Source organism: Mesoplodon densirostris, chromosome 4 (assembly GCF_025265405.1).
Source record: "Mesoplodon densirostris isolate mMesDen1 chromosome 4, mMesDen1 primary haplotype, whole genome shotgun sequence".
Taxonomy (NCBI): domain Eukaryota; kingdom Metazoa; phylum Chordata; class Mammalia; order Artiodactyla; family Ziphiidae; genus Mesoplodon; species Mesoplodon densirostris.
In genome coordinates, this window is record NC_082664.1 from 38,265,210 (window position 1) to 38,291,305 (window position 26,096).

Consider the following 26,096-nt stretch of genomic DNA (forward strand, 5'->3'; position numbering starts at 1 on the left):
CATCAAAGTAACTATCAGGTTCAAGATTTCCCCCTCTTTATTATAAATTTATACATTTTGCCTGAAATATAGCCCTTCAAGCAAAGTAAATGGACTTATTGCTTTCCTTGACCTACTACTGAAAAATACATTCTCCATCCAATACTCAGCCTGAAAACAAACACACACGCTTTTTCATCACTTTTTAAAGGTTTAATGGGCTAGACTTGTTCTCCTTTAAAACTTATTCTCAGGAATAGGCAATTTTCTAGACTCCAGAGAGCATTTATTTGCCTCTCTCTTGTGCTAACACATTCAGTGATAGTAAATTAGGTCTTGAAAGAGGCCCATTCATTGTTTGGTGCCATTGGTGTGCACCAGCAGAAATTCTCAGTGGGCTGAAATAATGTATTGGCATCCTGAGCGCCGACCCTAAGCAGCTTAGATCCAAAACAGAGACTTGCTTGCACAACACTTCCAAAGGATTGTGCATCTGGAAATGTTTTTATGATCAGCTATCTTTAGCCTGGCGAAGGTCAGCAGACATTTTCCCTGTTTAAATGGGATGGGGGGGGGAGCGCGGCTGGAGGGAGGTCACAGTCACACAAGGTTATGGAGAAGCCAGATGGCAGACAGGGAGGATTCTAGCAATAACTCCCCAGGGTTCCTGGAGACTGCGACTTCCAGAGTAGACCGGTGCTTGAATCGCGATCCAGATCAAGGCCTTCCGACCCAGGGGTGAGCCTAGGTGAGGACCAACCACTGCCTCCTCCCCCCGCCCAGTAGGCTTCCGCAGGGGCGGGGCGTTCCGCTGGGTTGGAGCTAGCAGGGCCAGGTTCGGCATGCGATTTGGAGAGAAGGGACGAGACCCGAAAGCCGAGTTTGGTAGAGGTGAGCTGGGTAGGAGCTCATTCCAACTCCCCCATTCAGAAGGTCTGCAGGTAAACAAAAACGTTCCCCACCCCGCCACCGCTCTGTCCCGGGTCCCGGCGTAAAGAGGGCGGGAGGGGGGCGGGTCCCGGGGCGGGTCCCTCCCCGGGCTGCGCGCCCTGGGGGCGGGGAGCGCGCACCGCCCTCGCCACCCCCGCCGCCCAGGGGTCTCCTCCCCAGCGCGCGCTCCCCGCCCCTCTCCGGGTGGCGGCGGCGGCGGCGGCGGCGCAGGGGAAGGGGCGGGCGGGGGCCGGCTCTCTCCTCCCACCGCGCTCCCGCCGCACACGCTTCCTGGCACCGAGCGAGCGAACGGCGGCGAGGCGGCGCGGGCCGGCCCCGCTTCCTTCTCGCCGCCGGCGCAGTTCTCGGGCGGGCGCGCGCCGCGATGGCCCGGGCCGAGCGGGGCTGAGCCCGCTGCCCGCCCGCCCGCGCGCCGGCCCGCCGGCCCAGCCATGGCGAAGCAGTACGATGTGCTGTTCCGGTTGCTGCTGATCGGGGACTCCGGGGTAGGCAAGACCTGCCTGCTGTGTCGCTTCACCGACAACGAGTTCCACTCCTCGCACATCTCCACCATCGGTAAGGGGCGGTGGCCGGGGGCGCCCCACCCTCCCCGCCGCCGCCCCTTGTCGGGGCGGCCCCTGCCCCTTCCCCAGCCCGGGAACAAGGGTCCGCCCCTCCGGCTAGAGGCGGTGTCGTGGGAGGCGAGAACGAGGGGATGAGTCCCGGGGTGAGGGGCCACCGGCTGGGGATTTGAGCCTGGGTTCCTGGAGGTGACAGGCTCCCTGCTGCTGTCCGTGACTATGGAAGGCGCTCGGGCCTCACGCTGGGGAGCCTCCGTGTAGAAGCCGAGATAACAGGGTGGCGTAGGCCTGGGTACCCCAAGCTGGGGCAGTGAGAATCAAAGCCACCGATATGACATCCCCCCACCCTCAGGTGCAGAGGGGGAGGGGGAAAAAAAGCTTGTGCTCGGGGACAGGGGTTCACTGTGGGGGGAGCCGAGTTCTGAGTCACTGGGTACCCTCAGTCCAGGGGCGACCCAGTGTGAAGCCAGGAGGGGAAAGAGAGGAGGAAGGGATTGACTTGACAGGGCACAGGTGTGGAGGGAAGCCACAAGGTGGGACACCTGCGAGGAGGGCATGGACAAGGTGAGAGCCCATGTGCCGGTGAAGGGAGCATTTGCTAGCCAGCTTCCGAAAAGCAGCCAGCTGAAGCATTTGTTTTGAAGGCGGATGAGGACCAGGAGGATTACTTGCCAGGCAAGGGGGTCAGAAGGCAGGCAGGACTCACCTTAGAATAGATCTCTTTGCTCTGGCAATGCTGGAGCCTGTGCTTAGAGGGATGAGGCCTTGTGGCATCCCGGACAGGACTGTTATGGGCTCACTGGTCCATAGGAGTGGGTGGCCTCCCCTCTGAGAGTCCCCTCTTGGACCCTGAGTGGCCTCCTCCTCTGAGAGGTCTGAGTGGAGGGCATTCCACTCACATCTAACGGGTTCCCTGAGTGATGCCCTGGAGTGGCTTCAGCACTGCCCAGGTCCCCTCTCCTGTCAGGAAGGGCCCCAGACTAGGCTTCCACTTGAGACTTCCGCCCTCCCTCCCCACACAGACTCCTCGCCAAGAGAAAAGAGGGAGCAGGTAGAGCCAGGAGGACGAGATCCTCATGGGTCAGAGGCAGGCTTTGTTGTCAGACAGACCTGGAAACCTCACTTTGGGGCAGCGTGACCTTGAATATCACTTAAGCTTCTGAGCTTTAGTTTCTCATCCGTAGAATGGGAATGATAACAGTTCCTACCTGCCCAGCTGTTGTAAGGATTAAATGAGATAATGTTTGTAAAAGACTGCTGCTATTACCGTTGTCATCATCACTGAACTCCTTGGGTCTCATTCTCTCTTTGCTTCACTCTCTTCAAGGGGCTCAGGGTCAGAGGACAGATAGATGCATTCATCTTCCTCAGGGGAGCTGTAAAGCTAGCTCCTAGGAGACCCTGGAGCTTGGACTGGGCCGCTGTTTGAATGAGACACATCTCAGGGATGGGACAGGTCTGGAGACCAAGGGAGGGCTGCGGGCCTCTGGGGAAGGCTCAGGGAAGAGGAGATGTTGGGGGAGCGCCTGGGAATGGCTGAGGAACCAGATGGGATATGAGGACAGGTTGCAGGCTTGAGGACAAAGGGCAGCAGGTTAGCACTTTCTCTGCACCGATGGCTGGGTCCACCTTTCCCCAGGATAGAGAGGACTTTTTAGGAGTTTAGATTCCATGGAAGAGAAAGAAACCTGCCTTTCTTCGCAACAGCCTTTTAAAATCTGCCCCACTGGGTTTCTTTTTTTATTTTTATTTTGTTTGCTTTATAACAAATTTAATCAGTTACACATATACATATGTTTCCATATCCCCTCCCTTTTGCGTCTCCCTTCCACCCTCCCTATCCCACCCCTCCAGGCGGTCACAAAGCACCGAGCTGATCTCCCTGTGCTATGCCGCTGCTTCCCACTAGCTATCTGCCTTACGTTTGGTAGTGTATATATGTCCATGCCGCTCTTTCACTTTGTCACAGCTTACCCTTCCCCCTCCCCATATCCTCAAGTCCATTCTCTAGTAGGTCTCCCACTGGGTTTCTTAAATGCTTTCCGGTTTAAAGCTTTCCACAGCACTTGTGACTCTGCCTTGCCTTAGGCGTATTTTTTGGCTGCAACTAAGACTTAGGAGAAGAGTTGGATGGTCAAGAAAAGCTTTCCCTTCTGGGATACAAAAAGTTCCCCAGGGAGATGGAAGGGGCAGCCAGGAGACAAATCAAGGAGCCAAGAAAATGGGTACTACCAAGTCCTATTCATTAATTTATCCATTCCAAAAAAAAAGGGTGTCCTGTATCTGGGCTTGGCGCTGCGACCTGAAGATTCCCAGGAGAATAAAACCCAGGGTCTCCTCTCCCAAGCTGCTCCTTGTCTGAGACACATTCTTTTACCATCATGGACATTGATCTCTGCACCTTTCCCAGAGCTGCTTCTGTGGAATAGGGAAAACGGGGCAATTCACCAATGACTACCAAGACAGAGTTCAGATTCTTGGATCATGTCAATTTGTGATTCACTGTTTAGGCCGCTTACTGTAAGAGCATGTGACATTCCAGAAATAGGCCTGCAGGGGGCAGTGAGAAGACCGCCCAGGTAGGTGGAGGCACTGACCGCCCCTCTTCTTTCTGGTCAGCAGGTGGGCAGGTGGCCCTGAGCTGGGTCCGTGCCACTGGCATTTATTTCCCATGCAGCTGTGCTGACCCTGAAGGGGCCCATGCAGAGGCGGGCAGTCAGCACTGTGATGTTTTCTGCTGTTTCTTCACCTGTTAAGCCAATTAATTAAGCATTCACTACAAAGTACCGTGCCAGGCATGTTAGAGATAGATTGCAGTCCACCTTTTCCTGCCCACAGAAGCCTGTGATCTAGTTGGGGAAGCAACACAGGCGAAAAAGAGCCTTGGCCACAATTAGAGAATCTCTTTGTGAGTGCTTTGTGAAGCACTCTTCAAACGTAGGGGATGGATGATGATGATCCTCATTGTTCCTAGCAAGGAAGGTATTGCATTCGGTATCAGCAGCTAAATAACCACGCAAGACTTGTCTGAGGCAGCCCGTGAATGGTGAGGGGCCCGTGCACGAGTGCTAATGCTACACAAAGCACTAGATGGAGGAGGTCGCGGAAGGAGAGGGGCCGTGTGGCCCGAAGCGGCAGGGAGGCTCGGGGAGGAGGGAAGGCTGGAGAGAGGGCTTGCAGTGTGGGCCGCATCTCAGTTCCTGTAGGGGAAGGAGCAGATGGAGTGACGGGAGCAGAGACGACAGAGGTGGGAATTCAGTGGGTGTTCGTGGAACTCTGGGCAGTCTGGCTGGAACAGAAGGGAGTTTTTAGGGGAGGAGAACATTCCTCTGTTTATCTCTCTGTCTCCCAAACTATACTTCACGTGCCTTGAGGGTCAGACCAAACCTCATTCCTCTTTGTTTTCATAGTCCTAGAACAGGGCCAGGCACGCTCTCCATAAATGTTAAACTAATGAACAAACGAGGGCAGAGGGCATTGAGGGCCTGGCTGAGGAGCTGGAACGCCAGCCTTCACAGTGGCGTCAAGGGTTTCTTGAGCGGGGGGATGACAGGATGAAGATGGCACTTAGGATGTCGGCTGGGAGAGGGGCTTAGGCCTTGGGGCAGGGAGACCAGTCAGGGGAGACCAGTGGTAGTATGTGGGCACGTAGGACCCTGTCAGCTCGGCTCGTCCCTTCTCTCTCTTCCACCCCTCCCCCTCCTGTGGCACCAACACCAAACTCCACGCAATCCCCTGTTCTTGTTTCCCTCCGGAAGCAGCGAGTAGTTCAAACCTGAGAGGGCCTCGTGTGGCTGGCGCTGCCTGCCCATCGGGGAGATGATGTCCCATCCTAGTGGACATCGACATGCAGGGGACCTTTGATTTCCTTTCTGTGTGGCGGCCACGTGTCAGCCACTCATGCAAGCTGTAGGGACTGCCCGTGAGTTGGTTTTCTCCCCCCCAATCCTTGGTCTTCCCTGAGACCCTGTCATCTGTGTCCCTGTTCTGGGGAACTTTTTGTCTTAAAGGCCACCTTCTGGGCTTCTGGGAGGCTTTGGCCTATAATTTTCTGGCTTGACTGGTTGAACGGCTGTGGCTTCAGGCTTGGTTCCTCAGGCTGGGTTTGCTGCTGCAGTAGCATCTTTCTCAGGAAGTTCTCTTTGAACTGGCTCTCCTTGCCTGGGGAAAGGGCTTGTGAGTAACTGAAGATTGGGGAGTGGGCTGGGGAAAGACCAGGGGGGAGAGATCAATAGACTGCAATCAAGTGGCCTAACAAACATGGGGGCCAATGCTTGGGCACCGTGGTCCTGAGGTCTGCGGGCCCCCAGACCGTAAGGCACTGTGTGTACATGCTGTGTACACCGCGGGAGGGTCAGGTGGGTCTGTGTTCCCCATCGTGTTGGGAGGCCTGCAGAAAGGAAGGGGAGGTGAGAAGCTGAGTAGACTAGAAGGAGCGCAGACCACACGCCTAAGATTTGCCGTGGCCTTACAGACACTTAACGTCTCTGCCCTTAATTTCCACATCTGTAAATGGAAGATAGTAACAGAATCTTCCTTAATGGTCTTTGTGAAGATTACAGAGGCTAATAGATACAAAGCACTTGGCAGAGCTCTCAAAAAAAAAAAAAAAAAGAAAAGGCAGCTGCTCTCATTGTATTTTGATTATCCCCAGCTCATAAGAAAGTTGGAGATGAACAAACCGTCGATACGTGCTCTGAGGTCATCCTGTCCGACAGTCGTGCGTTTGGTCATTCGGGCACCCTCTGCAGAGCACCCGCCGCTCTGAGCTGGGCAAGGAGCCGGGGGGGACAGCCGTGAACAACGTGGGAACCGGGGTGCCAGCTGCCCTTCCTGGGGAGCACATGAGTAGACTCTGGGGTTCATTTCCGCTTCCGTGCTATTTCCCCCCTTGCCCTGACAGTGCCGGGGCTGAGAAGGAAGAGTGAGTTGGCGAGGATGTGCAGAGGCGGAGGAGTGGGGAGAGACGGGACCGAGAGGACGGCTCTGCCTGAAGGCTCCGACCTCAGCCAGGTGTCACTCTGCCTCCGGCCCTGCTGCGCACACCCCCGCGCCAAGGACGTGATCCCTGAGGATGGCTCAGAAGCCCTCATTTCAGCTGCTCTGTGCACCTGTGCCACCTGCACAACTCTGCAGATTCACCCACAGCTTCGAGCGCCCTGGTCCCTGCTTCCTCCTCCTCCTCTCCTCCTCCCTGCTTCCCAGACAGCTTGTTTCTATGACATGAAAGTCGATATTTGGCCATTACTCTTCTACCCTGATTACCACCTCTTCTCACAGTGCCTTTTTCTGTAATCTAATATTTGCGCCTGTTTCCCTGTAAAAGTGCCAATTTTCTGCACAGGCCTCTGACCTCTCCTTGGCTGTTCTGCCCTGGGCAATGTGCTTTGTCAAGGGGACCACAGAGTTTCCTGGACATTTAATCCCTCCCACTGAGGAGGAAAGAACTAATCATTGGCCCTATTTTATAACTAGGAAAACCGAGGCCCGAGGGAAGTGATGCCCACGTCTTGCACGCAGGTGACCCCAACTTGAACCATCTCCTCTCCTCCACTTTCCCCAAACTGCACTGGGCATGCCCTTGCTCACCCCGGAAGGCCCATCCCTGGCTGCCAAGCAGAACCTCTCTCCTGGGAGCCAGAGGGGAGAGGACGTGTGCCTCCCTCACCCCATCTGAGGGCTCTGGGCTGGAGGGACAGTTGTACCACTGCTGTTGGCTGAGTCTGCTTCCTTGACACGACCCTCTGGGGGACAGTCCGGGGCCGTGATTGAGGAGTGTGGCTGGGGCACCTTGGAGGATGAGATCTGAGTGTTGCCTTCATGTTACTATTCTGATAACATATTTACGGGGAACTCTGTGACTGGGGCCCCATGATCCAAAGAGAGAGCCGACAGTTGGCTTCAAAACACGGGTCATTCTCTGATCCCTCTTCTCTGATTAAAATTTTCTCCCCACTGATCTTTTCTACTGGAATGTGCTGACTTCATTCATTCACTCATTTATTCCCTCACACACCTACTCATTCATTTTTTTTTCTTTCATTGATTCAGTTTTGTTGAATAATATACACTGAGTATCTGCCTTCTGCCAGGCAATGAGACTACAAAATGAGCGAGATGCTGTTGTGCCCTCTGGGAGCTCACAGAGCTGTTGAGGAGTCAGGCATCCAAACAGACAAGCAGAATTTATGCAGAAACCACGTCAGAATGCTTTGGAATCACACAGGAGTGATAAATTCCTCCTGCATCGGTTGGTGAGGGCTTCACGGAGGAAGTGACATTTGAGTGAGGCTTGAAGAGTAAGCAGGGTGCCCCAGGGGACGGGGCTGGGGGCGGGGTGTGTGGAAAATGCCTCAGGACTCGCGGCTGCTACTCTTCTGCCTGGCCGTGGTCGCACCAGCTTAAGTTCAGTTAGAGCCTTGCTGGGAGTTTGCTCTGTGGGCTCCGTGTGAGGGCAGACGCATCCAGAGGGCCTGTTCCCTCCAAGATGTTTGCTCCTGAGGCTCCAGGCTCCAGTCTCTTCCTCCTGGAACCTGCTGCTGCCTGTCAACACTGCCCAGCCCTGAAGAGGCTCTGTGGAGGGCAGAGGAGTGAGTGGTCAGAAGCCTGGTGGGTCTTGGCTGCCTCAGCGGTACCCACGGACCACTCAGCAGCCGGCTGAGGGAGCAAGGCCCAGGTCAAGGGTCTGCTGGAGGGGAGCAGGACGGGGTTAGCTGGAGCACGTGGCACACAGCCCGGAGGCCCTGTGGAGGTCTGTGCATGCAGCCGTGGGGAGGGCGAGGGGACCGATGTTTCCTGAACACCTGCTCTGCACAGGGATGGTGTGCTTTACATACGTGAGCCAGTGTGTGTAGAGATCTCATCATAAAGTGGGGGGAGAGGAGTCTCCAAGTTGGCCTTGCAAGTGTTTGAGAAGTTTCTTGGTACATTCTTCAGTTAGAGCCTCCAGACAAGTTTCTATGTCCACGAATGTGTGTTTCTATGTCCATGAATGTGTACGCACACGTGCGTGATGACGCTGGGTCCCCAGGAGAGCCCAGAGAAGGGCAGGGCCTTGCTGAGCTTTCCCTCTTTTATCACAGAGGAAAGAATGATGTGGCCCCTGGTTTTTTTCTCTTCTGAGGAACTGCAAGTTTGACTGAAATGTGTTCCTGCCTGGGGCCCTGATCCTTCAGATCTTCCCCCTGCCGGTACCTTCTTGTCATTTAGTCCTCAGCTCAGATGTCACCTCCTCTAAAAGATCTTCTCCGACCAGCCATTCTAAAGCAGCTTGGGCCCGGGTGTCCTCACCCTCTACTCCATTATTCTGCTTTTGCCTCAACGCTTATCACTCTCTGAAATTACTAGTTTACTTATTTATTATCTGTCTTCCGCACTAGAATAGAAGCTCTCTGAAGACAAGGATCTTTCTGTATTATTTGCAGCTGTGTCTTCAAGTACCTAGCTTAGTTCTTGGCACATGGTAGGCATTCGATAATAGTTTGTTATGAATGAATGGATGAATGCATGAGTACATTTCCTAGGGAACTTTTGCTCTTCCCTGAGGGAAGTTGCAAGTAGTATTGGTTTCTTGGGACTCACAGACAATGAGAAACTCACTGTGTACTCGTGTACAGTTTGGAACTGTGAGAAGAGGGTAGAAGAAGGGGAGCATTTTGTAAGGGGTGAACAGTTTCCTGTAGCTTTTAGCTTTTCTGCTCAGATACATGCTATAGGAGAAGCTCAGACATAGCAGGGAGCAAGAAAGTGGCTCCCGTGATCCCTGTGCGAGTGGGGTCCTCTTTGGTGAATGCAGAGGTGACAGGTCAGTGTCTTACACTAAGGTCAATATTGCCTGTTGTTCAGGGTCACTGCTGGTGTCAGATGATGCCCATCAGCTCAGCCAGGCTGCTGAAGTGACCCTCCAGGACTCTGGAGTAGGAGATCCTAGGTCTCAGGCCCTGGGGCATGCAGTCCTCTCAGCATCATGGGAGTCCATGTTTGACTGGGAAACCCTTGGGTTCCTGGGTCCGGGGTCTCCAAAGACTCTCCCTTCAAGATTTGATGCGAACGTAGTAGCCTAGAGAGTTGTTCCCCGTATCACTACGTGCACTGCATCTGTTTGTGTCTTAAAAAAGAAAGGAGAGAGAGAATATCATTCTAAGATTGCCAGTCTTTCTTGTGGGTGGACATCTGAATCAGGGCCTTTGACCTCAGGTTAAATCATGGCCTTGGAGTTAGAGGATCAGGATTCTGTCTGCCAAAGGCCCTGCTTCCCATCGGAGCAAGATGGCGCGAATGCTGCCTAATGCATTTGCTCAGAGAGCCTGGGGGCACCTTTTCCCCTGATGGAGGCCAGCATGAGGGACAGTCATTCCGGAGCTGGGTAAGAGGAAGTCAGTGGCATGCAGCCCCACAGACAATGAGGCTAAGAGTTCCCAGACAGAAGGGAGGAAGGGTGATGCAGTAAGTGGCAGGCTTGGGGCAAAGACCCTCTCCCCCGCCCCTCACCTGACTGGTGTGAGGCACATCTGTGCCTGGAATCTTCTCCTGAGCTTTGTCTCTTAGCTCTCCCGTCTTCTTCCTCTCCCTGTTCTTGCCCTCCCTTGTCCCTCAGCTGGCGGGGAAATGGTTTCCTCTCTTGCTGAGGGCAAGGGATTACGCTGGTGCCTCGTTTGGGGTGGCAAAGTCAGGCAGCCACCTCTCTGCAGGGTCGACAGTTTGTTTTGGGGTTGCTCGGGGTGACCTCCTGCCACATCCCACGTGAGCTCCACGCGTCCTGTCCCGTACATGCTGGTTTCCTGCAGGGGGAGGGGCTGGGGTCCTTCCTGGGACTTGAGCTTGGTAACCGGAGCCAACATGGCTCCAGGGATTGGGTATCTGCCTTGGGTTTCAGATGTATTAGGTTGTTCCTGTGGTGGCGTCTCATTGCTGATGAAAAGGCTCAGGTCACGCTGGCTGCCGGGCCTCTGGGCTGCGGTTGATCACGGTGATAACATTGGCACCCACAAGAGTCCCGTTTCCACTTGAAGCATGTGGCACTGGGCGGGCAGGCAAGCTGGCACCTGACGTTAACCCATGAGGTGCTGGCTCACCAACAGGCACACCTCGCTTTGCCAGAATTTAGGTTGTAGCCAGACTCTGGGGGCCATGTGGCTCCCATGGTGGGTGGCATTTTCACTTTTTGTTGAAACACTCCAGCTTAGTGTGGCTGTCGCCCCTCTCTGCACCACTCTGCTTCCTCTTCCTGACACGAGCTCCTTCCTACTTTCTAGAGCTTTTCTATTCCCCAAGCCATGACCCTAATCTCATCCCCCCCATAGGAGATAGCTTTTTCAGCTAAGATTTCATAAAGCTCTTTGTGCCAGGCTCTGTGTTATGGGTTTTATAGCTTATCTCATAATCCTTACAAAAATTCTCTGACATCAGGGATTGCCATCCCCATTTTACAGGTGAAGAAACGAAGGCAAAGAGAAGTTAAGTAGCTTTCCCAAGACCACACAGGCAATTAGTGGTAAAGGCAGGATTGGAACCAAACTCTGACCTCACAATTGTGTTCTTAATGACCTCGCCACTCTGTTTCTTCTTTTTTTTTTTTTCAACATCTTTATTGGAGTATAATTGCTCTACAGTGGTGCTTTAGCTTCTGCTGTCTAACAAGGTGAATCAGCCATACGTATACACATATCCCCATATCCCCTCCCTCTTGCGTCTCCCTCCCACCCTCCCTATCCCACCCCTCTAGGTGGTCACAAAGCACGGAGCTGATCTCCCTGTGCTATGCGGCTGCTTCCCGCCAGCCATCCATTCTACATTTGGTAGTGTGTGTATATGTCCATGCCACTCTCTCACCTTGTCCCAGCCCACCCCTCCCCCTCCCCCTCCCCCTGCCTGTGTCCTCAAGCCACTCTGTTTCTTGAGCTGCACTCCCTCCATGCTTTCCAGGGTTTTCTTTGGAGGCAGACAGTGATGGGAAGGAGTGCCGTTCCCCTGGATGTGCCCTGTTCCCTTCTTTCCACGGTCTTCACAGGCCCTCCACTGTGGACTGTCCCCACAGTGAGGTATCTTAGGAGCTGAGGGGGTGCCAGTGCCGTCTCCCCTGCCCTGCCCCTCTGTCCCCAGCCCCAGTACCTAAAACAGGGCCTCCCTGTCCTCCAGTTCTCTGACGGCAGCCCTGTCACTGTGCTCCAGGACTCTGGGCGTGGCCTGGCAGTCACGGGGGTTGCTGCTGAAGGAGCAGAGGCTACACAGCCAAGGACACAGGACGAGCCAGAGGCCCCTGGTCTAGTTAGGGCGGCACCGTCATAGGTGTGTCAGGGCCTGGCACTGTCACTTAACTGAGTTTTCTTGTCATCGTCTGTGAGGTGTTCAGGCAGCAGGACACGTGCCACTGCTCTTGAGCCACGGGCACCCCCTCCTCCTTGTGCCCGCCTGGCACTGCTGGTATGGAGGCGGAGATTATTGATTTATGTATTATTTATGGCTGCAGTGGGTCTTCGTTGCTGTGCGCGGGCTTTCTCTAGTTGCAGCGAGCGGGGGCTACTCTTCGTTGCAGCGCGCGGGCTTCTCACTGTGGTGGCTTCTCTTGTTGTGGAGCACGGGCTTTAGTAGCGCGGGCTCGGTAGTTGTGGCTCACAGGCCCTAGAGCTCAGGCTCAGTAGTTGTGGCCCACGGGCTTAGTTGCTCCGCGGCATGTGGGATCTTCCCGGTCCAGGGATCGAACCTGTGTCCCCTGCGTTGGCAGGCGGATTCTTCACCACTGCGCCACCAGGGAAGTCCAAGGCGGAGATTTTGAAAACAAACACAAAATTTTGTCAAATACAAAATTTATCCTCTGCCTCTTAGGTGCCCTGCATCTAGAAGACAAAAAGTAGGAGGTAGCGAGCAGCAGGGCACATCGTCTTCCTCCCAGCCCTGTAGCTGAAACGACCTGCCACCAGCCTGGGGGAGCCACTAGGCAGCAGCAGGCAAGTACAGGCCGAGAATTCTCAGGCATCCTGAGGTGCGCGCTAAGAAGAGGGGCTGTGCTATGACGACGCCCACGGGCCGACACCTGGGGTCTGGCGTGGACCGGTAGCTGTGCTGGGACCCACGCCCCCAGCCCCCACTCTGCACATCTGTCCACCTCCTGCTCCTCTCGGTACCAACCGGCCAGTCCCTCTGCACCACCTGGAAGGAGCCGCTTTGGCAGAGATGGCACTGGCACTCCCCCAGCTGCTCCTGTTGGCCAGGTCGCGCTGTGGGTCACCAGCAAGCCCACTGATGGGCCTCCTTTGGGTCAGATATCCACCCTGGTCTAGGCGGGAGCTGCTTCTCCACAAAGCACATGCCGCAGCCAGCCCTGCTTCCCTGAGCGGAGGCTTTGGGCTGTGCACTTCCAGCCGAAAAGGGACACTGGGTGTGGCGGACACCACGATTGATGTATCTGAGGTGCTGGGAAGAAACGATGAACTGCTGGTCGTGCTCTGGGCACTTGGTTGGGAGAGGGCCTCGTCTTCTTGACATTCTGTTCCCGGGGCTCTAAGGTGTCCAGGAACCTCTACCGGAGCGGTGTGGAGGTAGCTGCTTGTTTCTTCACACCTGGGTGTTCCCTGTGCCCGGGAAAGGAAACCGGTCCTCTTGAAGGGATGCTGATGGGGTGCTGTGCAAGGCGATGCATCTGGGTTTAGTGAAGTCATAAGCTCTCAAGGAGCAAGGGGCTCCCTGATAATAGGTTATGGTGGGCTTGCTCCATGTGTACCCGCTACTAGACGCCTTGTTATACCAGAACAGGGGTGGGGAAGGCAGGGGCGAGACAGAAAAGGCAGTAAGAGTCCACAGCCTCGGAGGGTTGGGAAGCCACTGATCAAGTGAGGTGCCCTGGGTAGGTTTTGAGAAACCTGTTTGCAGTTCTGGCTCAGCCATAGGATGTGGGAAGGGAGTAAGTTACTTGGCTTCTCTGTGCCTCACGGTAATAATCCCTGCCCCTACCTCCTTCATAGGGCTGGCATGAGAACCAAGGGCTCTGGATCCCCTAGCCAGGGGGTGTGCTATAATGCTTAGCAGTATCATGAACCTTGCGTGTGGTCTACCTAGAGATGGGCTAGACAGTGATTTTCAAATGTTAGTGTGCCTTAGATGTAGTAGGTCTGGGTGGGCCCATTTACATTTTCTAACAGGCTCCCCGGTGACATGGATGCTGCCGGTCTCCGGATGAGCAAGGGTAGTGGAGTAGCAAGGGACTAGACTGTGCAATCCTTCCCACATCAAGGGTGCTCTGGGTTTGTTTTCCTGGCTCCTCCCCAGGAAGCCTTTATTTAGCAAAAGGAAGGTAGGAGTGAGAGAACTATCTTCTACCTATGAGGAGCTGCACATATATTATCTAATTTATATCCCACACCAACCCTTAGGAGGCCACTAGTATTCTCATTCTATGGACAAGCAAACTGAGGCTCAGAGAAGTTGAGAGTTCCCCAAAGTCACACAGCAAGTACCAGAATCAGGATTCAGACCCAGGTCTTTCTGACTCCAGTGCCAATGGATAGCTCTTCCACTAAATTAGAACCCTCAAACTTTCCTCTATCTAAAAAAATCACCCACGGTCCTGTTAAAAATACAGGTTTCAGGGCTTTACTCTCAAATTCTGATTCATTAGGTCTAGAAAGTCAAAGTAGTATCTTTTTTTTTTTTTAATCACCCCAGGTGATTCTAAAGCTGAGCATCTGCAAAGTACACCTTGAGAATCAGAGAACTCCCATGCTGCTTCACTTGACACGTCACATGCAAAGTCGCAGTCCAGATGGAACTCCCAAACTTCAGCATGTGCTAGAATCACCTGGAGAACTTGTTAAAACACAGATTCCTAGCCACCTCCACCCCTACCCCTGCCCAGAGTTTTGGATTCTGTAGATCTGAGGCGAGGCCCAATAACTGGCATTTCTAACAAGCCCTGACTGATGCTGGTGCTGATGATGCAGGTCTGGGGACCACACTTTGAGAACCACTGTCCTTAGAAGCCCGCTGTCAAAAGTGTGATCCATGGACCAGTAATAACAGCCTCACCCAGAGGCTTGTGTGGCATCTTAGGCCGCATCTCACACCGACTCAATCAGAATCTGCATTTTAACATGGTCCCCACATGATTTGCATCCACTTTAAAGTTTGAGAAGTGCTGCCTTAGAGGAGCCAGAATGAGAACACGGCAGGGGTGGAGTTAGATGAAGAATCTCTCTTCTCCCTGAAAAGTCTGAAGGTGCAACAGAGAGGGGAGAAACTGTTAGGATAGGATGTACACCTAGAGGGGGCTGATGACAGCTGAGAGCTGAGACCTGGAAAGGATAGAGGACTCTTCCCCAGGGAAGGTGGAGACGACAGGACATTCTGAGAAAATGAGGTGGGCCTCACAGCAAGGCTTCATCAGGCAGCTGTCACTTTGCCCTTAAGACAGTGGACAAGGTGTTCTCTTGGATGCTTTCAGCGGTAGTGGTAGGGAGAGGGTGGACCGGGACTGAGCCCTTCAGCAGGGAACACAGTGGCTGTGAGGAATGTGGTGGGTGAACCACCTGGAATAAACAGCTTCTGAGCAGCGGCGAGGGCCAGCAGAGGTGAGAAAGCGTTGAGTCTCTAGGCGACTAAACAGGGCCAGTCTTTTGACTTTGCCCTGCAGTGCTCAGCAGTGGAAAAAAACCAACAGCCACGCAGGGACAGGGAAGGGGCCACGGATGGGCACAGGTCACGGCAGGCCAGGGCTGACTGGTAGATGGACACTGTGGAAGGTGCAGGGTGTCTGGGAGCACAGTAGAGCAATAGATTCCACTAGAAGATCTTTGGGCTGTTAATCTTTCAACTTAAAAAGGAGGGGAGTGGGTGGGAGAGGAAGGTCCCTCAGAAGGCACAGACTTTCTATGTTTCTTAGTGCCGGGGAAGAGCCAATACTGATGCATTTTATTTCTCAGAGATGTTACAACAAATTTGATCAGTGGTCAGGAGGGTCTAGGTTGCAAGACGGTGGTTGTGGCGGGGGGCGGGTGCCATGAGCCCCCAGAATTCCCCAGCTTTGGTCCCTGGCCACACAGCTAAGAAGCGAGGGAAGAGGGGAGAAGGAATCCAAGCCCAGTGCTCACTCCCAGGGCGGCTCCCTGTCTTCTTGTCAGCCCTGCCTCTCCTAAGACCTGCCTTCATTGTCAGGGAAAGCTCCCTGGTGTTGGGGGCTCCTTCCCCAGCTGAGCCCTTCTCCAGAGAGAAACAGCAAAGCGTAGGTAAGGCCTCTCTGCCTGGTTAACACGCTATTCTCCTCTCATTCCCCCAAGAAACAGTGCAAGGGCTCTGCCATCAAACAGGCCTCTGCTACTTGCTGTGCCAACCTTGGGCTAGTTATCTTACCTCCCTGGGCCTTTGTTTCCTGTCTGATAAGCTCTGTAGGGGCAAGGACCATCTGTCTTTTTGGCCACTTTGTCTGCATCTAGCACTGTGCAGGGCACAAAGTAAGTTCCTATAGAGGTTTGTGGAATAAAGCATATAGATTCCTCTCTCTCACCAGCTCCCCACCCTTGCGACCACTTTGCACAAGGTGCTGCCCTTTGACTGGGCTTGCTGGGCTGGTATGAGGATGAGCTGGCTTTATCATGAAATGAACAGAATCCCTGGTTCTCCTGGGAAGAAGGCACTGTACCAGGAAAGAACAAAGGTTTCTTGATTCCCTTCTAGGCCGGGTGTTGGGGAGAAGCAAATTTTTTTAAAAATATTTATTTATTTATTTAGGCTGCACCAGGTCTTAGCTGTGGCATGCAGGGTCTTTAGTTGTGGCATGCGAACTCTTAGCTGTGGCATGCGGGATCTAGTTCCCTAACCAGGGATTGAACCCAGGCCCCCCGCACTGGGAGCGTGGAGTCTTACCCACTGGACCACCAGGGAAGTCCCGAGAAGCAAGTTCTTGACAACTGCTTCTCTAGGGAGGGGGTGAGCACGCTACTGCCCCCCACCAAGGCCAGGGGCCCCTCTCCTTCTTTCTCCCTCCTCTTTTTTTTACTTTCTTGGCACCCTTGGTAGAATGGCTGCCAGACGTTACCCATTTGGAAAAGTACAGCTCAATAGATATGAATCAGCTTGGGCAGGTGAAAAATGATTCACTTCCGAGCAAGTTGATTTAGTTCAGATTGTCCAGTCTGAATCTTTTTCTCCCTTTTAATTAAATGATGATTGGTCTCAGTGGTGAGAAGGAAGAGCCTGAATTTAATGTCTGTGTTTGTGGAAAGCTGGGGACAATGTGGATAAGGGGGGAAGTATTCCTGTTGGCAAAGAACTAATGCTGGGGTGGAATGGCAGGGGCGTTGGGGATTCTGGCACCTTTGGGGCTGTGCTGTGCAGCCTGGGGACTACGGGCCAGCACTGAACTGTTTCTCACCTGAACACTGGTTAATGGTGCCCATTCCTGACTTGTCTCCAGGGAGTGCACTAGGACTGCAGCTTAATTAACTTCCTAGACACAGCTCTTGAATCACTGGGCACAGTGCCCGGCACAGTTAGGGCTGGGGAGAGGTGCCTTATCACTGCTGTCACTCAGATTCAAACCTGCATGCTGCTGGTTGTGCTGACTTCTGCTGCAAAATTCCCCAGATACGTTTCTGCGCTGGACTGGTTTGCCAAATCCCTTACGTTTCCTGTGTCTTGTGGCGGCTTAGCTCCTCAAGCCGCTGGGCAGATGAGCCTGAGAACCCTGATTGTCTACCCTCCCTCCCCCAACGACATGCTGTGCCACTGCCTCTTCATGTGGTCACTGGCAGTGACCCAGGAGCACCCATGTAGACCAGGGCTGTACTTGGTATAGTGATAGCTGTGACCGACTCAGTGTCCACCAGGTGCCAGGCACTGTATCTCATTTGGTTTTCTCAGTGACCCTCTGAAATGATTGCTAATGTCCCCGTTTTACTGATGAGAAAATGGAAGTTCAGAGAAGCAAGGTGCCCAAGGTCATAGCTATGAGTTAAGTGGCCAGAGTTAGGATTCAAGCACAGGCCTGACATTGAAGCCCATGCTCCTTCTAGTAAACAACAATGCCTCCCCTGTAAAAGGGCCTAGTCAGCAACAGATGCACTAGGCCGTCTCCTTGGTGGGCCTTTGCTAGGTGCCGAGGGCTTTATACACACCGTGGGGCTGAAACAGTCCTCCTCTCTTGCCAGGGTCTCTGTGCCTTCCCCACATTCACGATGGCACCATGACCCCTCCTGGTTGCTAATAAGGCAGAGAGAGAATAAACCCAGGCAAATGAGGTGGACTGCTATTCCTAGGGATTAGAGTTCCAGGAGGGATAAATACAAGTGGTTCTCTGCAGAAGTATAAATAGGGAAGACTTTACACGGGAGTAGAGTGAGACACGTTTTGGGGCTAAGTAAGGCAGCAACAGAGTGGATTCCCCCATATTCACTTCCTGTGTGCCACAGGCCCTTTACTCCTGGCAACTCGCAGCTCAAGGAGGAAGGGAAGCCCCATTCAAAGCCCTGGACACTACCTGAGGGTCAGTTTTTGGTTCAAGAAGGCCTTTACCTTGTGCCATCTTTCTGCCAAGTTAAACCAAAAGGAGACCCTCAGGTATGAGTGCCCTGGGCCATACTTCAGTTCTCAGCGGGTATCCTTCCTTACTTTTTTTTTTTTTAATTAATTAATTTTATTTTTTGTTGCTGAGCACGGGCTTTCTCTAGTTGTGGCGAGTGGGGGCTACTCTTTGTTGTGGTGCACGGGCTTCTCATTGCGGTGGCTTCTCTTGTTGCAGAGCACAGGCTCTAGGCACGTGGGCTTCAGTAGTTGTGGCATGCGAGCTCGGTAGTTGTGGCTCACGGGCTCTAGAGCACAGGCTCAGTAGTTGTGGCGCATGGGCTTAGTTGCTCTGCGGCATGTGGGATCTTCCCAGACTAGGGCTCAAACCTGTGTCCCCTGCATTGGCAGGCGGATTCTTAACCACTGTGCCACCAGGGAAGCCCCCTTCCTAACTTTCTTGCTCACTTCCTTTCCCCAGGTGTTGACTTTAAGATGAAGACCATAGAGGTAGATGGCATCAAAGTACGGATACAGATTTGGTGAGTTGGGTAGGAGGAGAGGACCTGGGGCTCTCCCTAGCTGCCACTGCCGTGTGTAAAATCCAGAGGCTTCATCTGGAGTAACTGGCCACCTTTTCGATGGAGAGAAGCAGAAGTCTCGAAGCCCATCTCCTGCTCCCATGAGCCTTAATCTCTCATCTCTGCGGCTCCCGAGATCTTAGTTCCCGACCAGAGATTAAATCCAGGCCCTTGGCAGTGAAAGCATGGAGTCCTAACCACTGAACCACCAGGGAGTTCCCTCTCATCTCTTTCTTAAGAAACTCATGGGACTGACCACAAGTCACCAAAAAGCAAGAATTAGAAGGAATTGGCAGGCTAAGCACTGCGGGTTTGTCTTCGAATAAAGCTTTCTATTTGGGCCGTGCTGCCCTGCATAGCACTGAGGTAGGATTCCAAGCAGGGAGGGCTACGCCCCATCCTTACGGTGGGAGTTCCTGGTCGGAGTTCCCCACTACAGCACAGTGCAGTTCCCATAAGTAGCCACAGGGGGCCGCTATGGCTCTCTGGCCTGTTGCTCCTGGAAGCCTTGCCTTTCCAGCATTTGGAGCGGCCTCCCAATTTCAGAGTGGTATGGGCATTGCCTCCAGAGGTCCCAGAGGGACTGGAGATGGAGCAGTCCCACCAGTCTGGCCACAATGGCCAAATCCTAGAGACAGTTATCCAAGACCCAGTTATGGTTGTGGCTCCTAGTGCAGATACAGTTGACAAGGACCCACAAGCCCTGTCAGCACCTATGACCAGCCCTCTCTGCTGCAGCGTCAGATACGTTTGGATCCCCTTGGGGACCAAAGCTCCACTGATTTTTCACCCTGCAGCTCTCCAGTTTCTCCTGCAAAGGCACGGCGTCTCCCAGGTCCCGTTCCTCCCCTCCCCACCTGCTTCCATGGTCCCTGCTCTTCTGAAGGGCTGGCTTTCTATTGCAGGGACACAGCGGGGCAGGAGCGATATCAGACCATCACAAAGCAGTACTATCGACGGGCCCAGGTGAGCCGCTATTTTCAGGGTTTAGAGGCGGGGTGCTGCCACCCACACTCCTGGCTCTGGGCGTTGAGATATCTGTGCCACGGATCCCCAAATGGGCCCTCGGATTGCCTGCTGGGGAGTGAGGGGGGTGGGCTCAGGGCGGTCTTTCAGTCGTTCACTGATCATTCATTCATCAGCTGCTCTCTGAGCACTCACTACTGGCGGGTCCCCACCCTCACCCTCAACTTCCACCCTCCTCCCCGGGCCAAAGACCACATCAAAGTACTGGTGCCTTTCTGCCTCAGAGAGCTCTGTGATGAGCCTAGGAAGCAACGGCTTTGGGGGTCTGAGAGAGAAGGAGACTTTTCTGGGTGCTGAGGGATCTTCATTATGCTAAGCAGGGAGAAGGGAGATTGGGACCCAGCATTTAAGGCACCACACCCGATTCTGACCCCGTGACTACGCACTGTCTCTGTGCACGTACCTGCCCCACCTCTCTCTCCTTCTCTCTCTCAGGGAATATTTTTAGTCTACGACATTAGCAGCGAGCGCTCTTACCAGCACATCATGAAGTGGGTCAGTGATGTGGATGAGGTAGGATGTGCTGCCTTCACTCTCGGGGGTGGGGAAGGGCACCTCAGAGGGGAAAGCAAAGTGCAGGCCACATGGGAAGGGCTGAAGCTGTCAGGGTTGGCGAGCAAACACTACCAGGAACGCTTGCCTTCTGCAGCCCCGGAGCAAGACCTCTGGGTGAGTAAGACATGAGGAAGAAGCCCAAGCATGGCCTCCATGCTCTATACCCTGCCAGGCCTCCACGGCTGTGTCTTCCCCTGACATGAGTTAGGACAGAGCCTATGCTGTGAACAGCTTCCTTCCTGAAATGTCAGGACCAGGTGGGGTTGCGAGACTGGGCTTCCAGTCCTGGCTCTGCCACCACGGTTGTGGAGCCCTGGGCAAGCCATTTGAACTCTGAGTCCCCAGTTCTTCATCTGTAGAATGAGGGGCTGGACTTAAGTCCAGTGTCCTTTCCAGTTGTCCAACTCGAGGAAGCATCAGTGTCTTCTACCCTAAACAGTCCCTGTGACATCCCTCTGGGACCCCTGGGATCAGCCATGGCACTTGGGGACGCCTGGCACCTGCACCCAGTCAGCCCACTGTGTCCCCAGGGCTCTTAACTTTGCTGCTGGTGTGGAAGCCAGTGTCGGCTGTATGGGTGGGGAGATTGGGGGAAAGGCAGCACTCACTGGCAGTTCTGTCTGTCCTTTGTCCCTAGTATGCACCAGAAGGTGTCCAGAAGATCCTTATAGGGAATAAGGCTGATGAAGAGCAGAAACGGCAGGTGGGAAGAGAGCAAGGGCAGCAGGTAAGTGCGAGTGAGCTGGCTGAATCCATCCCTTGGGTTTTGTTTGTTTGTTTGTTTGTTTGTTTTTGTGGTACGCGGGCCTCTCACTGTTGTGACCTCTCCTGTTGCGGAGCACAGGCTCCGGACGCGCAGGCTCAGCGGCCATGGCTCACGGGCCCAGCCGCTCCGCGGCACGTGGGATCTTCCCGGACCGGAGCACGAACCCCTGTCCCCTGCATCGGCAGGCGGACTCTCAACGACTGCACCACCAAGGAAGCCCCATCCCTTGGGTTTTTGGCTGGCTTCCTGGGCCAGGCCTGAGAACTGGGACCCAGGGTTCTATCACCATCATCAGACACCCCCCTACCGCCACAGTAGCCTAAGGCACTGGCTGAACTGCCATCCTTGAGAGTTTGTTTTCTGTCCTTTAGGACAGTGATTTGGGGTCCATCCTGAAACAAAGACCTCCCCCAACTCCAAGGCCCCCAAAGCAGGATTACCTCTGCCTAAGAGCCCACCCTGGTTAGTGCGGAGGAGGGACTTCAAGTGGCTCCCTTCTCCTCTAGCAGCATCCAGGCACAGCTTCTGTCCTACAGTCATCCCACCCCTCCACACCCACTCCCTGTCCTCCTTACAGTTGAAAAGAGGTAGGAAGGGAAATGAAGGCATGAAGGGCCCACATTCGGAGAAGCCATGGTGGCAGTGAGGGTAGGAGGATGGGTTTGAGGGAATGTCCAAGCACACAGGGAGACCATCCTCCCGGAGAACAGACAGAACGATGGGTACCACGGAGGCCAGAGTCACCCACTCACTCTGAGGGCCTGAAGAGTTTTTCTCTCCCTCTTCAGTCAATAGCATCCCATTAGCACTTGAAATAAAATTGTTTTTTAGTATAAAAAATAATACATGGTCATTGAAAATTTTGAAAATAGAGGCCAACTCCTACTAGAATATTCGTATGTGTTGAGTACTGTATGTGTGGCCCTGTGCTAAGCAAGTGCTTACAGATGCATGACCCCATTTAACCCTTCCACAGCCTTGGTTGATAGACGCTCCCATCCCCTTTGAACAGAATGCGAAGCTGGGGCTTAGAGGGAAGAGGTAACTTGTCTAAGGTCATATGCTTTTAAGTGACAGCACTGGGTCTGTTTGACCTCAAAGCCCATGTTGTTCATTAGTTTGTCACAATAATTTGGTGTCTGTCTCCTGACATGTGATGCGTGTGTGTTGGGTGTATATGTGTGCCTGTGTGTAGGTGGGGTGCATTTGGGGAGCATCTTCTCCCATTCTCTGCTAACCTGTGTCTTAGGAAGTCCTAGTCTCATCTGAGAAATTATCTACTCTGAGAAACTGTCGCGACACAGCACGGGCCCTGAGTGCAGTGGCAGGAAGGATGCACCAGGTGCTGCGGGCACCTCCCTTCCCTTAGCGACTCCCTTTCAGGAATGTTTTTCTCTTGCAGCTGGCTAAAGAGTATGGCATGGACTTCTATGAAACAAGTGCCTGCACCAACCTCAACATTAAAGAGGTGAGTCCCGTCTCTTTTTTTTTTTTCTCTCCCATTGCGGAGCACAGGCTCCGGACGCGCAGGCTCAGCGGCCATGGCTCACGGGCCCAGTCGCTCTGCGGCATGTGGGATCTTCCCGGACCGGGGCACGAACCCGTGTCCCCTGCATCGGCAGGCAGACTCTCAACCACTGCTCCACCAGGGAAGCCCGAGTCCCGTCTCTTGAGCTGAGTCCAGCGAGGTGGGGAGGCGAGAGGACAGGCAGTACAGCGGCTGAGAGCAGATGAGCCCCACCCAGGGCGGCCACAGGGGTGCCGGGAAGAGGGGAGACCTGGACTTACTGTGCTCCTTGCTCTCCCAGTCCTTCACGCGCCTGACCGAGCTGGTGCTGCAGGCCCACAGGAAGGAGCTGGAAGGTCTGCGGACACTCGCCAGCAATGAGTTGGCCCTGGCGGAGCTGGAGGAGGATGAGGGCAAACCCGAGGGCCCGGAGAACTCTTCGAAAACCTGCTGGTGCTGAGCATCTTGCGTGGAGCGCCCCGCACAGTCCCCTCTCCCCGCAGGAGGGCTGCGGGCACACAGGGAGCCTGGGCTTTGCCCTGCTTCTCTTCTCCTTCGGGTGACCCTGTGGAATCTCGGCCGCTGCTCCTCCCCCTGCCTGGCTCTGGGGAGCAGCTCCTCTGTCCTGTCCGAGCAGCCTCGCCCCCTCCCCCCGCCCTCCCCCCGGGACGGCCCCCTCCAGCCTGTTTCCCCAGCCACAGGCCTGCCTCGAGCCCCTGATGTGCTACGAGCACCGCCTCACTACCCCGAGGTCCCAGGCGATGGCCCAGTCCGGAGTCAAGGCCACTGGAGGTTCCTTCTCTCAGTGCATCTGGTCTCCTCTCTGCTTCTCCTCGCTTCTTCCCACCTCTCTTTCTGTCCCTTCCCCTCAGCTGTGTTCCTATCAGAGCCCTCGCCCCCTACGTGTCCTGTGTGGCTGCTGGTACAGCACCTTTCAATTCCTCCCTCTTTGCCGGGCCGAGGGAGTGGACTCAGGCCCAGGGGCACGTTCCCTGCTCTGCTCTGGGAGAAGCTCCACCCTGCTTTGTGGGAAATTCTTCCCATCCTCTCCTCCCCACCACCCCTTCATGTGCCATGGGCCTGCCTCCCCGGTGACCACCGGGGAAAGAGGAATGGCAAGAGAGGAAGGAAAGCCCAAACTGGTGGTCCCCACGCCTGGGGCTGTCCTACCCACCCACCCCCATCCCCAGCTTCCGCTGCACTTGGCTGCCTGCCCTCCTGCCTCTTGGGGGAACTGAGCTTCAGAGAAGAAAAAAAGTGATGAGGGGTGGCAGGGATAAGAAGTAACCTCCATTCTCTACCTGCCCTGCAGCGTGTACGCTATTTCTCCCTGCCCCCGGGCTCCCGAATTTAAAGATGTGGACCAAGGCCTGAGGGCACTGCAGGGGCACGGAGAGCCCTGGGGCCAAACACTCCGGGAAGGGGAGTGTTTGGAAATGAAGGACCAGCTCCTATGTATCAGGTTAAGAGCCAGGATAGCAGTTTGCAAACCAGAGGGGAATTTGGCAGCAGCAGGGATTCCTGGGCCCCATCTTCCATTTCTTATGTAAGAAGGGCACTTCCCCACCACCCCGGCAGGTGAGAGGTGACAGAACCACGCTGGTGGTCTTTCACTGAGCCCAGCCTTCCGCTCTCAAGGCTTTCCGGAGACCCAAAGTTTGTGGGAGAAGGGCAGGGAGCTCATGGGCAGAAAGCAGGCAAGCCCTGGGTAGGAACGCTTGGTGCTGTTCACTTCAGCCTTCAAGACCAAGTGCTCATCTTGTTCCTCAGCTCCTGAGTCAGAGGCCTGAGGGTTTGCCAACGGCACTGTGGCTACAGGTGGAGGGAAGTGGACTCCCTCCTCCAGGGCCCTTTGTTTCAGGAAGAAGTTTCTTTAACCCCATATGGTCCAAGAGTCGTTTGCAGGAGGCCCTTTAAGGAGGGAACAAGTCAGTTACCAGCCCTAGTAGGGTTCCTCCCCACCTTCCCAAGATGGGAGAAGCCTAGGGAGGAGGATCAGTCTTAAGCTGCGTTGCATGGCTGGCGCTGGAGTGAAAACAAAACTGGGCATCGAACATTCACTAATTAAGGACTAAAATCCAGGACACACACATGTGAAGGATTAAGAGCCCCACTTCCTTAATCCTCTGAAAAAATGGGTGGGGGATGAAATCGCCAAACCTTTCCTCTGACTTATCAAATCAGGAGAGGGCAGGAGAGGGTAGCTCAGGATGAAGGAATGGGGGGTGGGTTATTGTTGTGGAAGGAAAAGGAAGGCAGGAATAGTTATAAGCCGTCAGCTAATGAGAAATGTAAAGAGCTGACTCTTTAGGACGAAATCATGACCACAGCTGAGGATGTTTCCTTGAGGACTAACTCCTCAGGTGTTAAAACATGCAGCATCACTCGGGTGGGGAGGTCAGCAGTGCCAAGCCGTGGTGTGCCCTCAGCCAGGGGCTCGGGGGAGGGGAAGTATACTGGCCACTGGCTCCAACCTGTGGTCAGTGTTGCTGCTTTCCCTGAAGATCTGGCCGAGCACCATTGCCTTTCTCTCCTAGCCCCCTTGGGGAAGAGGGACTATATTTTTACTGTACCCTAGGGGTTCTGGAAGGGAAAACTTGGGGTTAGGCTTCTATGGCCTGAGAAGCCCCATCCATAAGGGCCACAGCTGGGGAGATGTATGGGGCAGGAGAGGGGTTGGGATTTTAGGGTGCAGCTATGCTCATGAGGTTCCAGAGTCAGCCTCTCACCCCTAAACTTCAGTCCTGGACGCAGCCTGGGACCTGGCCTTAGACTGTTGAGCAGGTGCGCCTGCCTGTTGGCTCCACCTTTGCACCTGTTGTCTTGAGGCTCTGCACAGCCCCAGGCTCTCCACCTGCTCCTGAGCCCCACCATCTCCCTGTGACGGGTAAACTTCGTGTGCTGCGTCTCGGGTCCAGGATATGAATTGTGAGCAGGGTTCATCTATTTTAAACACAGATGTTTACAAAATAAAGAATATTTCAAGTCACAGGTGTGACTGCCTGTGTGAATCCCTGGGAGTAGATCTCACTGGGACCCTGGCAGTTCAGGGGGAGGGAGCGAGGTAGTGCTGGTAGAAGAGGTTCCAGAATCCTAAAGCAACAGCAGAAGAATGACAATGGAAACAGCAAACATCTTCCAGTTGGTTCCTCTCCCAATGCCACCTGCAGGGGAGCCCCAAGCAAAGCCCCCATTGCTCGGCAGTGGGCTCCCATTGCGGAAATAAGATTGAGTAGACTCAAGGGGGACATGCTGAATATCTGTCTGGCGGTGTCTTTAAAACCAGGAAGGTTCTCATCTGCTTGGAATGTAACAGAAACAGGTCTTCCTGAAGGCGTGAGGTGGGATTAAGTAATCTTTCAGAAGTTGATCCTAGCCCTGTGCTTGGATACCCCAAGGGAACAAGGCAGTCTAGAATCTTGGGGTCTGGGGACTGTTGAATACTATACTCTGGGGTCCGGAGTTGATGGAAGAGGCAGAGAATGTTTGGAGGTAAAGATAAAATGAAGAAGGAAGGAGTAAAACAAGGCAGGGCAATGGTAGCCTAAGATCTTAACCTGCATTTTCCAATTTACAGAGAACTTGTAATGCTTTATCTCCTTTATCGGAACAATCAGACAATCACGTCTGTGTGAGATAAGGAAGGTGATTATCTTTATCCAAGTTCGACAGATAAGGAAACA

The 26,096-nt window shown here is 54.1% G+C and overlaps 1 protein-coding gene across 3 annotated transcripts; it reads left to right on the forward strand.

The window, feature by feature from the left end:
• The first annotated feature begins 1,070 nt into the window (after positions 1-1,070).
• On the forward strand, positions 1,071-25,402 carry RAB15 (RAB15, member RAS oncogene family). 3 transcript variants are annotated; one of them, XM_060095995.1, is made up of 7 exons: positions 1,071-1,485; positions 18,460-18,520; positions 19,465-19,525; positions 20,021-20,098; positions 20,778-20,867; positions 22,309-22,374; positions 22,715-25,402. In XM_060095995.1, the coding sequence occupies exons 1-7, from the start codon at positions 1,362-1,364 to the stop codon at positions 22,871-22,873; spliced, it is 639 nt and encodes a 212-aa protein (XP_059951978.1). In that variant the 5' UTR covers positions 1,071-1,361; the 3' UTR covers positions 22,874-25,402. The 3 variants fall into 3 exon arrangements, with proteins under 3 accessions (XP_059951978.1, XP_059951976.1, XP_059951977.1); XM_060095993.1 differs by lacking the exon at positions 20,021-20,098 and having other exon boundaries at positions 1,292-1,485; XM_060095994.1 differs by lacking the exons at positions 18,460-18,520; positions 19,465-19,525; positions 20,021-20,098; ... (1 more) ...; positions 22,309-22,374; positions 22,715-25,402 and adding an exon at positions 6,394-7,414 and having other exon boundaries at positions 1,292-1,485.
• The last annotated feature ends 694 nt before the right edge of the window (positions 25,403-26,096 follow it).